The following is a 15,144-nucleotide window of genomic DNA, read 5'->3' as shown; positions in this document are numbered from 1 at the left end:
GGGCGTACGTTGACGGCTGGAAACGCCACTGGCACAATCTCAATTTTTAATAATGGCATACGGCGACAGCTGTGTCATTATTTGGGCACTTCAGGACACAATCACCACGTGCCCATCAGCCCTACAGCCAACACACCCTGCCACCAGAGCCATTCGGTAGGTGGTACAACAGCTGTGTCGCCCCCAGACACTTTATTTGGTACAGGACTAAATGTTCTGTGAGCAGATTCAGAATTAGAAAGAGTGTCTGTTATTCTTCCTTCACTATCACGTAGCGAATGGATGTCAGTAGGGTATGATGGCTCAGAGGGGAATGCCTGTCACTAATGCAAAAATCTGCAGATTGGTACGGTCTCTGAAATGCAAGAGAATGCAAAACAGGGTTTAATTGGAAGAGATTAATGCAAAATTGAGATGACAGAAGCTTGTGTTCGTGAAGCATACGGCCGATGTGTACGCTCCGTCGATCAAATGTGGAAAAATGTAGTGAGCATTACGGTTACAGCAGAGAACCTGGCAAAGTTTAATTGCTGGCAGCACAAGAATTCACACATCCGTACGCGCAAGGCTATAAATTAGTTACCGAGTTCATTGTTTGAAGACGTCCTGTGAAGGTTAACTTTCACTCTGTCTGAAAATCAGATCGTATTTGCCTTGTTAAGCAAACAGGACCCTGTGGCATTTCAATGAGGATTGGGTGAGGATGATATTTTGCTCCCTGGCGCGCAGTGCTGTCCGTCTCGTATTCTATTAGCTCCATGACACGCCAAATTATCTCCCATTGATTCAGTCGAAGCGCAGAAGAATAAACAATCTTGGATGCTTGCATAGATTGATGGTCTGTGTATTTTGTGAGTCTTAAAAGTTGACAGAGGCCATGACATGTGCCATCTGTATTGCCGTGGCAAGATGGAGAGATGCTGCTAACAGTCTAGCTCGTGTGACGCTTGGACAGTATGATAGCTGGCAAAATGAGAGGTGGGGATCAGCCTGTCCATGTGGGTCCAAAGGAGCGTAAAATTGCACCCAGCAAAGCGTGCAGGATATGACAGACAGGACATGAAATTCTAATGAAAACCAAATCTAAAGCAATACATATTTTCAGGAAACCCACCTACAATCCAAACTTTGCAGATGGGCTTGCTCAAACCAGATAATTACTTGTGCCTCTGGGTTTAAAGGGAAACAGAGTAAGGTAAATCACAAAAACAAATATTCTACACTGTAAATGTATGCGTTTAATATGTGTTTTTAGGAATGTATTTGTATTTCATCAGTTAGTTTGAGAAGATTTTAGAGTGATTATTACACACACACACCGTAAATATCTGAAAATATATACGAAGCTAAGAATGGTACTTTAATCATATCTACAAATACACAAAAAATGTTGTAGAAACAATTTTCGCTAGAAATAAATTTCACAAATAATTACAAAGAAACTGCAAGTAACACTGAATTAAATGTGAAATTTTGAAGCAAAAACTGAACTTCGAATTATCATTTTTACAGTGAATCAATGAACAGAACAAGATTATGAACATTACACTAAACTTAATATCATCAAACACTATTGTCCATTTGATGCAAAGTCCTGTCCATTTGAGAACTCACCCAATCAACAGTCAGAACAAAACTTGTTCTGTGATTGAAAGATTTTTTTTTTTCCACAACACAATATGGCTCATACTGCTTTCATAAGTTATACCCTGTACACTATATTATATACCATGTACGTTACCTAGTGTAGGAATTTTAGAAGAGTATTTTTAATGGGCTATTAAAAATCAATAGTACAGGTGAAATACAACTTAAATTGATCATTAGTCCAAAATATCATATGCACATTTACATTTAAGCACATCACAAACAGCATAATATTATATACAGTTTTCATTAGCTAAAATCGAAATGCACAAGGAATTACATATAACATTAAAAATTGACATCCAATCCAAGTCCAATCTTGAAGCAAATCACTACACGTTAACCCAGCTTTGAAAAGTCTGTGTATATATTTCACAATAAAAATAACAATAAAAAGCTTCCTTTTAAAAGGAACATTTGCTTTCTGCACTAAATCTGTGTGAAGTTCAGACAATATTAATTCGCACTTCAGTAGTGATGTCTGATTCATCAAGAGAATACAAAGGATTCTTTGTTCTTGTCACTTGTTTACCCGTCGGGAAAAAAAGTTTCTGAAGTGTGCAGAGTCCTTCCTTTAATACTTTTAGTAGAGTACATCCATTCTACTTTATTTCAAGGTCTAATGAGGTCTTCACAGCGCTGTCAAACCCATTCAAAAGTTCTTATTAAGCCTTCGCAGAAACTAATCTGTGCCTCTAGGGACTTTCTGTGACTCGACTGAAGACAGAAAGAGACAGATGCACAGAGAAAGAAGAAGTATACGAGAGAACCGCACCATGCTGCGTGTGCATGTGGGTGACAGGTTAAGAGGATGAGGGCCAATTCGCCTGACACCCAACTACAGAAATACACATTCAAAACGGTGTCCCTTTCAACCATCCACAACAACAGAAGCCTTTCCCAAAAATAGTTCCGCAAAGCCGCTTAAACACTGAGATTTCTGATACGCTAATCAACAATCGCTCCATGCCACATCAGCATCATGCCAGTTTTTATAGTGGAGCAGAAAAGGTTTCTCGGGATAGAGGATTTGTCTTCTTTTCTTAGAAATGCTTCAAAGGAGGTTGGGTCTTTATGAGAGAGGAGCTTAGCAGTGTATGGCGTTTCATTCCCTCCAATTATGTCCCTGAAACATTTATTTTCCTTTTTCGCTGCTAATGTATTTGCATACATCGATAAACTCGACATGCATTTGCATGTAATGCACAGGTGTACGCACTTTTGAATTCTACACAACCAGAGCCATAACCAAATTGTAGGATAAAGTTACATTTTTAGGCTTATCAAAGTCAAAATGATTGAGGTGGCCAATCAAATCAAAGAAGTCGGGCTTTATTGTTTACAGTAACCAAACATGAATTCCAGCGCAACACTTCAGTTTTAACGGTGGAAAAAAAAAATTATAATTCGTCATTACACTACAATCTTATGCATCGCTTTCTGCCAGGACTTTTACGGGCTTTTCCCAAATCACGGAAGTGTCAACCTCAACGTCCGGGTTAGCGGTAGCATGAGCCATCAGGCAAGTGTTATTTAAATAAACTCCTGATGTACTTACAAACTTTCCAATGCCTCATTTTGGATCCTTGGATCCATTAGCGCCTGCACTAAGCCATTCGGCTGATATCTCTAAATAAGCTCTAACTTTAATAATGTTTGACCAAGGGAAAAAAAAAGCTTCTGGGGGGGGTGTTTGGCTCGAGGTCATGGTGCAAAGGACCCTAGGTTGATTTTACTCCGAACCATCCCTTTAAGACAAACCATGTACAAATTCATTGCAGTATTTTCTCCTTAAAACTGCAGTGAACCAAAGACAGTCTCAAAAACACTGTTTGAAATCGCTGGTGTTTCACAAACTACCTTGTGTGGGGCTAATTTGCATTCATAAATCCGCATATACTAATGAGGCAAGGGTGTAGAGTTACATTCAAGCTATTTTAAGGCATGAATATTTTTTTCAAGCAAAAAGCTTTTGAATATGTAATTTTGGTCATCAAAGATGAATTTTAAGAGATATAATTATTGACTACAGGGGGACTTTAAGAGGCGTGAAGAATAATAATTTCAAAATGTGGATCTAAATACAGTACACTTGACCTGCCATGCTGAATGAATACCGCTAAAGAGGCAACTAAATTTGCTCTAGGAAGTTGTTGTACTCGCACACACACTATTCCATTCCATCATGAAGAAAAAAGAACTCAAGAATGAGGCATTGATTGCATTTACAGCAAGCCAGTTGAACTTTAGCCCTCAGAAGAAGAGCCAGCCTTGAAAAAAGCACATTCTCCTTACTCAACGGGTCCATCAAATACAATAAACCCAAAGGTCTATCTTACATTAACTCTAACAAAGGCCATCAAGTCAGCAGTGCTGAACACTTGTTGATCTTCTTCTAAACAAATACGTTGTTTAATCTATTTTAGAACTTTGGCAAACAAACTCACTCAGAGGTGCTCATGCTCACCTGTCATTGTTTTTTGTGTAGCAGGCAGTGTCCCTTCAGAATTGCTGGCACTATATCGCCATCTATAAGGCGGGAGTGAGAACTGCGGGTGTTGAGAGTGGGGGTTGGGTGGGGAGATTGCAATGCAGAGATTGATTTGCCACATCTCTCTCAGATGTGCCACTTAGCTGGGGCGATCTGCTGTGAATCATGGCAAATTAAAGAAAACAGAGTGAGCAACACTTAGGAAAAGAGAGGGAGAGAGAGTCCTGTGGAACCTGATGTCCCTTCACATCTCTGCCAGTTACCTAAGTCCTGTCTGAGACATGGCTCTAGAGAAGGGAGGAAAGGTGTTAGTCACAGCCCAGCTGAGGTTCAGGCTCTCCTGCAGGCATGTGAAATCCATATAGGGAAGAGATCAATGCAAAAGAGGAAAATAAAGGATTACAGTCAAGGTAGGGTTTAGTTGGCTGATTTGATCTTCTGTAATCAAAGCAAAAAAACAGCAATGTGCCAAGATGAAGCAGATCAAAGCGCTCAATATTGCCGTCCAATTAGATTATGTGGGGAGGAAAAGCAATCTATCATTTTAGATGGGGATGACTTTTATTAAATAGAATTTTAAGGGTTTCTGGGGATGTGTAAAATGGCATATTTTCAAAATCGACAACTCAGTCGGCCTAACGACTAGTCAGTGCCTAAATGAACAGTTGATTAATCGTTCTTAAAGAAAAACTGAATAATTAAGACTGGCTTCGGGCTCATCAGAACCCAATTGCAGTTTTACTTTAGAAACGTTTAGCTAGATGGATTACAATCGAATGGAAAGGAAAGAAGGGGTCTCTCAAGATTTTAAAAGTTAGATTCTTTTTTAACTTGACAAGCCGTATAAAAAAATGGTGATGGGGTGCAAAAACATTGCAAAGTGCAACAAATGGCCAGAGTGGTGGTGCTTTCAAGTTAATGAATTTGAGGACAACCTTTCTGAGAGGGTTTTACAGTTCAAGCGAGCACAACAGCAACCAGCCAAAGCTAAAGCAACACTGGAAAACAAAATATCCATTCCAAACCAAAAATAACAACTTATTAACGTAGAGGGAAAAGTTGCTCATATCAAGTCACACATTTTCAGAGCAGAGCATAACTAGAAAAAAACATTTACTATGGAAATATCCATGTCTTCTAAGGCTTAATTTTCATGACGTTTCATATTTTCAACAAAAAATGTCAGATCTTTACTCGACTATGAGATCCACATTTATGATTATGTGCATGAAATATGAAAGACAGAAAGATCAGAACAGCGGTGGTCAGGACTGCAGGGCACATCCTGTCTGCTTATCACAAATCAGATATCTGTCTTCCATTTATCTCTGTTCCTGTCATCAATCATACCCAACAACATGCATCTCTCTCAAAAAATATGCACACACACACTGGAGAACACCTCTGTTACACTGCCATTATTCCTACCATTAGTATTCTCTGGTTCACCTTTAATACACAAGAAATTGTGCAGCATAAGCATCTAGAGATAAACACGTATCATGTTTACCGTGACATTCGGCCGTTCTCGCTGTGAAATCTCTGTACGTGTGCATGTCTCTGATACAAATCCTCATATTGCCTCCGGCTCCACAGGTCACCGTGCACAACAAACACACAGAGTTAGACAAACGCCACATGGATACCATCCAATCAATTACTTCTTCCAACTAGTGAGATCCAGTGTCACAGATAGAGTTGTCCGTGTTTACAGCACAAGCCACTGCAATTATATTGGGATTGGCTAATGCAGACTAGGCCGTCTGGGTGGTTTTAGATAGTCTGAAAGAAAGGTTTCCAGCTGTAATTGCCTATGAATCAATATGCAAATACAGGAATATTATATAAAATTTCCACTTCTCTCTGAGGGAAGAGGTGGTCCAGGGACACTTTGCAGGCCTGGCATGCCACACGCTGTTTGAAAAGTGGATTAGAAGATCCAGGCTTTTGAGGCTCTCCTCACAATTATCTGTCTGATGGTGGGATGATCTACGCAAACAGAGAGAAGATAGACTGAGAAAGAGGAAAAGAAGGGCACTTGGGATGGATAGAACCTGGTGAAATGAGAGGACTGACAATGTGGGGATTCTAATGCAACTCTTGCACTAAAAAATGGAGCAAACTAGAACACAAATGAGCTTTCGTTTTCCACAGACTGTCACTGTCTTCAAATCAGTTACATTCATATAATGAGTTGGAATTGCTGATACGGTCTTGGTTAAAATGAGCGAGCAGCTCTGGGACATACTGTCTTTTATCTTCACCTTTGCTTACATCATAAAAAGAGATAGTTCAGCCAAAAATGAAAATTATTTCATCATTTACTCACCCTCATGCAGTTACAAATCTATTGCTTTAATTCTTTTGACACAAAACACAAAAAGTGAAACTTATCCTGGACACGTTACGCCATAAAATTCAAGTAAACAGGGAAAGGTGTTCTCAAGCCCCAAAATCATAATACAATAAATAGTAACAATACCTAAATCAACAATAAAATAAACCAAACTACATGTATTAAATTACTTCTCAAGTAAATTGTAATTGATTCGGTGGTTACTAAAAAGTCACCCTCCGCCGTAGCTATCAAAGGAAAAATGGCAGCGAAAAATGACATTTGACCATGAGATGCACAAGAACCAATGACATTTGATGGACATCTGGTATCACTGATATCAAACCTGGCATGTGACATGTAACATATTTGATTCCAGAGATGCAAAAACAGTTTGAAATGCTACAAAATGGCCAGAGAGGTGGTAAACGCTCACACAAAGAAGAAAGGAAAGGAAGGGGGGAAAAGGGAAAGGAAGAGGAAAAGGAAATTCTGTTAACACTATCTAAACCACAATCCCATGTAGAAAGAGATGAAGAAATTAGTTCAGAATGAGTGTGTGTATTTATCTGTGCATTTATGAATATCTTCAAAGCATTTACAGCCTAAGTAGTTAGTGAATTTAAAGTCTCTACAAACAAATAATTATTGACCTGTCTTTGAACAAATCTTTCTGCTTTGATATCTCTTTCACATTACCCAAGCCTTTTGACATAGCGCCTACTCCACAACACACTGGCTACATAGAAGCCAAACACAAATTTGTGCCTTAACAATAAATCTCCTATATACACTGTGCTCCCACTCTGGGAGCCAAGAGAGATGCTGTAGGTCAGTGGGTCTTGACCTCTGAGACTGTAGACAAGTAGACTGTAGACTGTAGACCAGGAGCGTTCTGTAATCACCCATTCTTCACCATCAGCTATAACCCACATGCACGCACAACATATCTGCCATGAAGGAGTTGCGCAATTAAGACAAAAATCAAACCTAACCTATGCAGCAAAAGCAGCGACCTTGGTAGAGGATGAGTAGCGAGTACAAAGGAGGGTCGACACAGGGAGCGATCCATTCAGATCCACTGCAGTGCTAATGACTGGGTGCTCTCATTATCTCCATCATTACCAGACCTTCATTTAGCGTATTGTGCTCAATAGCTAGTGTGCAAATTAATCAAGATTTCTCACTCCGGTAACACAAGCTTCCTCCTAATGGTGCATTTCAAAGATTAAAGTACGAGTCACAGTACAGTCCCTCTGCAAGGTTAAATAGAAACCAGACCTCCCAAATTCTCTCTGTGCTTCAGTACAAGGTCACCTAAGGTCATTGCGAGGACCAGGTTCAAGTTAGTATTGGCAGTTAGTCCCTGCAGGTGAATGCAGCAACTACACCATTTTCCAAGCCAAAGAAAAACACATTTCTCCTTTTTTTTTTCTCAAATATCCATTTTTTCATGCTTTACACATTATAATGTTTTGACACACAAGTTCATTTTTAACATTTAAAATTATTTATTTTAGTTTTTAGTATTTTGTTTTTCATTTCATTTATTTATTGGTTATTGGCCATAACAGCAGCTTATCAGTAGTGACCAGAATTTTTATATTGTTGCATCATGGTGTTATTTTAGTATTATTTAAATACTATTATAGTATTCATTAATATTTTGAAAAATCTTTTATTTTATGTATATTTAGGTTTAATTTTGGTTAAATTTGAATGATTTTTGTTGTATGGTTTGTTAATTAGGTTTTTTTTAGCTTTATTTTATTTTAATTTCAGTTTTAGTTTTTTTAATACTTCAACAAACTTATTTTAGTTAGTTATCAAGGCAACATTTCAAATTTTTATATTTTTAATATTCCTATATTTTCATTTTATTTTAGCTTAATTAAAATATATTCATTAACTTTTGTTACTGCTTACCAAAAATATTTAGTTTTTCGCTGGAACAGACAGCAGGGTTTATCTTATTGAATCAAAGGTGCTGTAACGGTATTCCTGACCATTCCTGCCAAATTTATTGACCTCTTTGGTGAGAAAACCACAAAACCAATGGAACTGCAACCTAAAGCATTTAGAGTAATGCTAATGTAAAGGATCTAAACAGTGTAAATGGAAAACTCTTAAATACTTACGGCGCTTTGCATTTTGAATTCATCATTAATCGTAAATGCAATCGCAAGTATGGAGTGAAAATCTCAAGCAACAAGGTTTCTACACCTCACCTCGCCATTTGCTGAGGACGGATGCTATATATATACACACTTGCACTCTGTAGCTGATGATGAGCACCCTAGACACACAGAGTGGACACAGCTGAAGCTAGCCCTTCTGCATGACTGCCTTTAGGCTTTGCGACTAAAGGGAAAGTGTGATTGTGTGTGTCTGTTTGTGCATTATGCCCTGGCTGAAGCAATGTGCACCTGTTACCCTTGCAATAAATAGAAATGACACCAGCCTAAAGCAGCGCCTCTTTCTCTCATTAAGACTGATGAATCACCAGAGTAACACATAAGTGTCAGCGAAGTCATCAAACGCGCACCATCCGTGTCACAGCACAAGGTTGTCAAGGGGAAAAGGGATGCAGATAGCAATTCAAAAGTGTTAAGTGTGGCCTATACAAGATTTAAAGCCAACATGTGCATCCTGGAGCGAACAACATCCTCTCGGGAACTTTAAATGGCCATACTGACTTATCTATTACCTGAGATATTGGACAGCATGTTCTTTCCCGAAGAATCCTCGCCACTTAGGGATCTTACAGCAAGTGAGGGAAATGATTTTCCCTTCCATTTCTCTCTTTCTTTTTTCCATTTTCTAACACCATGCTGGGGGGAAACTGGGTAAATAGATAAGTAAATAAAATAAAACACAAAAGCAATGGGGGAGAGAGAGCAAAAGATAAATGTCTGCACCTTACGGGTATCCCACGCTTATTCTGAATCATTGCAGCGGCTCGCGACTGCTTAACGTTTCATTTTGGAAACAGGGATTTATAGAAGGGGAAATTCATAGGCTCTGATACGCAAGGGAAAGTTGGCGCCCTACCTGCGCGACTATAAATAAGATCCTTCTCACTTGATCACACACAGAGCCAAAGAGGGAAAAAATGGATATTACACCGCTGGCCAAGTAGACGGTGAGGGCGAGACGACTAGAGAGCATTGTATGAAGCTATAATCTATTTAGAGTGGTTTATCACATAGGGGAGGTAAACAAAGACAACATCTTGCTAACAATTAATTGTTAAAAAGAACGTGCTATAATCTCTATAGACTCCCTGAGGATTCAGAGCATTGAGATGATTCACAGCTATAAAAGTAACAGCCCAGTGAAGCATCTAAGAAGAGCTGAAATGTAACTAATGCCTAATAAGTATTAATAATAAGAGAACAATGATAGCTTTCTTGAAGTTCTCAAGAATAAAGTGTCTTCTTTACTCTTCGCACAACGCCTGGAGTTTTCCGTGCGATAAACAACAGTAAAAGATGCATTTAAATTAAATAGTGAACAATGCATGTACCACATGCTGAGGGCATGCAAAGTTATAAATTGCCTTATGTACTAATAAGTAATCCATAATAACTTATATCTAACACAGAACACATCCATCAAATGCATGTTATGGCCACAGCAGTCACATTTAAGGACTATGAGCTGACAGAGTTTAATTATTTATAAATAATTCTCTGTGAAAATAAAGGCTGTGAGAGGGGAAAACACCAACAACCAGGACACCTGTTGTTCATTATCCCATACAAGGAATTAACTGTTGAGCAGTAGCTTACAAATGAGCCATCAGCATTTTAAATGCAAGAGGCCATATCAATGTCTCCTTCACCTCCAACTGGCTATGCCAACTGACTACTGTAATGCACATGTAAAGAACAAGACAGACAAGACTGTCTCTTAGTATTAACAGCCTCGGGTGACCTATTGTAACAGCGGTTCTAAATCGCTTTGATTTAGGACAGAAAAACTTAAAATGACCGACTGGAACCAAAAGGAGAGAGTTGGTAGCTAAAGATGGTAGCTGGCTTCTAGCTGATCTAAACTGGTTAGTTGGTGCAAGCAGGTCATTAGCAGCTGGTTAAGCTACAAATGTCCCTATAAACAGCTTGACCACTTGTAGCTGTAGTTTTGTTGCAGATCCAAGATGGTCAACCAGCTTGATCCAGCAAATGACCATCTTAGACAAACTAGAAACCAGCTTCAATGTTTCAAAACTCAGCTACCACCTTAAACTGAATCGATTTACTTCTGTACAGGCTCCATTATTTGATTCCAGCTGTTTGAAGTGAATGCGCGGTTCTTTTATTAGTCGGTCTAGTTCGTTTATCAATGTCGATTATTTCATTTAAACTCTTCGATTAAAGCGGGACGCAGTCAATCACTTATTTTATGTATCTATTAGTCTCGCATTTTGATGGTTAATCGCTTGTTATATTTGTTTGATTGTCATTCTTTGATCTTGTTTATTTGGTTTGCATTCTCTCAGAAGTAAACGGAATCTTATCGATGATAGTTTATTTGTTCGTTAATGGTTTGTTAGTTTTGCTGATCTCAAATGACTATAGGGACTGTTTAGTCTTGAGTCGTTTATTTATTTGCTCATTTACTGACTTTGCTGTATTTTGTGAATGGAGAAGGGCTCCGTGAGTCAGCCCGTCGTGTGAATGTCTCCTGATGAAGGGAGCCAAAGGAGCGCTCAACTTCAGAGCTGAGCGGAATATAGATGCGATCTGAGACTGAGTTTGCTCGTGATTTGCACCCATCTGATCCCAGTGCATTAGACTTAATCACGCGAACGGACTTGACTAAACGTCTGATGTCAACGTCCTATGCACTAGAGACATCGCTACTGTGATAAATTATTAGAAATAAAGAATAACATGTTTCATTACATTGATCTCTATTCTTTTTGTCGTGGCATTCAGCTATATCAGTGCAACTCCTTCTGCTCAACGAGTTGTAAATACGTGCAATGCGCTCACAAAATAATTTCACAATTTTAATTACACTAAATTAATGCAAAAAAAAAAAAAAAAAAAAAAAGAGAAGCAGCTCGTAACGGAATGAAACCTCTCGCGCCTACCTGGCAAACGAGGAATGCGATGAAAATGCGGGCTCCGAACTCCATGGTCTCAGATCAGTGGGAATAATGTTCAAAACAAGATGCTGGTCGGACCAGCGCTGTTCATAATTCCAGAGTCGCGAGAGTAAAGCCCCTCTGCCTCGAGCTGCCAACTTCCAAAATAGAACTGCAGCCTCGTGAGCAGAGCATTGGAGTCCACCACCAATAGATTTATAGGGGGGGTTTATTCGTTGACGCTTACATGAACCTGACATGCTAGCATTGGTGTTAAAGTAATAGTCTCAGCACCTTTGCATTGCATTTCTTTGATTTTTAACTGATTTCAAACTTTCTGTTTTGAAAGATAATGGATAGTAGTTTTAATATAGGGTGGTATATTGCACATTCACTCATTTAATAGAAATAGTAGGCTATAGAATAATCAGACAGCCATAGTTCCAGAGGGCTTGCTGTGCTTTTAAGGTGTAATATATATACATACATACATATATATATATATACATACATACATACATATATATATATATATATATATATATATATATATATATATATATATATATATATATATATATATATATATATATATATATATATATATATATTGTGTGTGTATTATTATTATTATTATTATTATTATTTAAATAAGGGAAAACCACTTATGATTGATTGGTTATCAATCTTAACTTTATATGTGCAATGATTCTCAGCTGGTGACATTAAAATGGGTCATAATTCTGTTCTGATTGGGTTGTGAACAGGAGAAGGTAAGAATCCTATGGAAATAATAAAATGCAATTAAGCATAACCATAGTCAGCATAGCTAAAAAAATAAAAAATAAAAAAAGCTAAAAAGCTATTAAAAAAAAAAACACATAATAAAACATAATAAAATATTTAAAAAAGCTATAAGGAAACAATCTCCCATAGTTAGGGACAATCAAACCAGTTTCAGAACCTACAAGCATAAGTTCTCTCTGGAACTTATGAAATAGTGATATAAAATGATTGACAGCTAGGCAAATTCAAATTACTGTGCTGGATCAGCCTAATGTAAAATTTTAAAAACTTCAAATTTTGAGGATGATTTGAAATTGTGCTGGACATGTTAGGTAATTTTATTTAAAACAACAAATTCACTAAACTTTTACAACCGCTACAGAGTAGTTTTGATTTGTTACAACCATGAGGGTTAAATTGGCATCTGTGTGTCTGTATTTGACTGCACAGCACACTGACTAACTTGAATGACAGCGACACAGCAGCTAACCTCCTATTCTCTTTTGGATTTTGTCAGCAAAACTCTCTCTGACCTAAAGTTCTACCCGAAACCTTTTTATAAAAGATGATTTTTTTTTTCCATGGTGAGAATATTATTTTGACTATGGTCCATATCCGACAGAAACACTGTATTTTAGTCACTTGTCATGCCGAGAGTTTTTTTCTTTTTTACTGATGGAGATCAGAAAATAAAGAATGTCTATTAAAATCTCAGTAGTCTGACACACTGTCCAAAAATGACCACAGGTAATCTGAACTGAATATCTGATTCGCAGTGTCTCCAAAATTCCAAAATGTCACATGGTAAGTCTGAGAAGTTAGTCTGAACATAATAAATAGCTAAAATAATCAACAATATTTAGCTCACATGGTCAGCTAGGGTACAAATGACAGAAAAATTATGGCAACTTTTATCAAGGATGTAAAGGACCATTTAAAATACTGTATTTACGTTCCTATAGTGTGTTAAAAAAAACAAACAAAAAAAAAACCTGGATTGGGTCATGAAACATTGAAGATGTTTGTGTAATTTATTTTGCAATTTGATAGACTTTTGTATCTTGAATGTCTTCGATGTACCTTGTGTGTGTGTGTTTAAAATGTAATCTGAAATTCGTGAACACTTGAGCTGATATTGTCTTTCTCAGAAAGACACCGTAGTGATCAGTCACAAATAACATAGCAAGGACCTCAAATTCAAATGCTTCTTTCTTCTAAGATATACATGAATCTTTAACATTTTAAGTTTGTTTCTGGATATTAGTTTACTAAACTCTTGACTCATCATTTGTTATTTCCCCTGTGTACCATGAAGCATGACATGGGTTATTGAGTCGTGAGAGCCAGTACAACTAAAAAATGTTCGGTCATAATGACCCACGAATCCCACACTGAGCACAAACAAATATCCTTTGACCAACAGTCACGGGGGTTTCAGGCCAAAACGTTCAAAAGACACATTTGTATTTGGTATGGGAATACAGCTTCTTTGAGCACTCCTTTGTCACTCTTATTTCAACATGTCTTAGATGCACGTCAAGCTAACGTGACACTTCCTGTTATGAAAGACAGTGAGGCCAGATACTCACAGACAAACACTGAACTGCAGATCATGGATCTCTATAACATCTCGGACAATATCAAAACATCTTAGTTAACTATTTCAGCTTTAAATGCATGTTAAAAACAAAGCAGACAAAAGAAAGAGATCGAGAGAAAAATTATAAATCAGAAAATACCAAATGTTTCCCATTAGGCCAAAAAGGTTACAGTCTCATCAAATCTCTCTCTCCCTTTCATCACCATTCCCTGTTCCTGTTAAAACTTTGGCTGAGTGCAGAAGAACGGAAACTTTTTCATTTTTCGAAGGAAAAGGATGAATCGAGACTAAAAGACTCTGTAATCCATTCATATTCTACTCACAAGCCACATTCAAATGGATAGATTTGTGCATATATATTTTTTTGGAGTAGATAAAGGGGAGGGGTTATGATGCGTACCATCACCTCAGAAGCCATCATCTCTCCCTCCGCACCCTCCCTCTATTCCCTCTCTCTCTGAAAAATGAGGCCAGAAATTGTTGTGACGTCCTGAGGAATTGCTTTCTCAAGACAATGTTGCAGAATTGTTGCGCTATTTCTCTTTATCGAAGGATCCGGGCTGGAAATAGCATTACGGCTGCTTTGGATTTGTTTAAAACGCATACGTTAAAAAAAGGTGTGCGGGGAGGGGAAGAAAAATGTTCCAGTATCTTGGACTGTCAAGAAGGCGCTGAAGAGGGAGCTACCTGCAATATTAAGTGAAAAATGAAGAACTGCAAAACAAAACCATATGAGAACGATTAAAATGTCAAGACGAGCAAAACGTTTTAAGATAACATATCTCCTCTTCGGGAGTGAATCCTCAAGGAATCCTAGTTCAATACTCACACACAATGAGATGCTACTTCTCTATAAAACATTCAAAATGAAAAAACAAAGACTTTTCCTTGTTCTTCCCTTTTAGCAACTACCAAATCAATAATATTAACTGGAATAAATGTGTTTGAACTCAAGAGACTTTCACTATCTTGCACCGATTATGACATCCGAAACTGTGGTAAATTATACAAAATTTATAAATACACAACATACACACATTTTTATATTGAGTTAACTTTTGCAAATGGCTTTATATATCATTTGTAAATGTTAACATGAGTGATTGCTGTGTGAAAAAAAATAAAAATGGGACAACTGGAGCTTTTTCACTTTTTGGACTTATCTTGACATCCTATTATCTTGACGTCTTGTT

At 37.7% G+C, this 15,144-nt stretch overlaps 1 protein-coding gene across 1 annotated transcript in view; it reads right to left on the bottom strand.

Moving 5' to 3' along the window:
- cdh13 (cadherin 13, H-cadherin (heart)) overlaps positions 1–11,771 on the bottom strand; it is a 364,060-nt gene extending 352,289 nt beyond the window's left edge. The window contains exon 1 of the mRNA XM_084125023.1: positions 11,572–11,771. Coding sequence (XP_083981149.1) covers positions 11,572–11,616 — 45 coding nt within the window. The 5' untranslated portion in view covers positions 11,617–11,771. The remainder of the gene's footprint in view (positions 1–11,571) is intronic.
- Positions 11,772–15,144: the final 3,373 nt, after the last annotated feature.

Source organism: Abramis brama (genome assembly GCF_963993115.1).
Source record: "Abramis brama genome assembly, chromosome: 9".
In the NCBI taxonomy this organism is placed as follows: domain Eukaryota; kingdom Metazoa; phylum Chordata; class Actinopteri; order Cypriniformes; family Leuciscidae; genus Abramis; species Abramis brama.
This window is presented reverse-complemented; position numbering and strand designations above follow the sequence as displayed.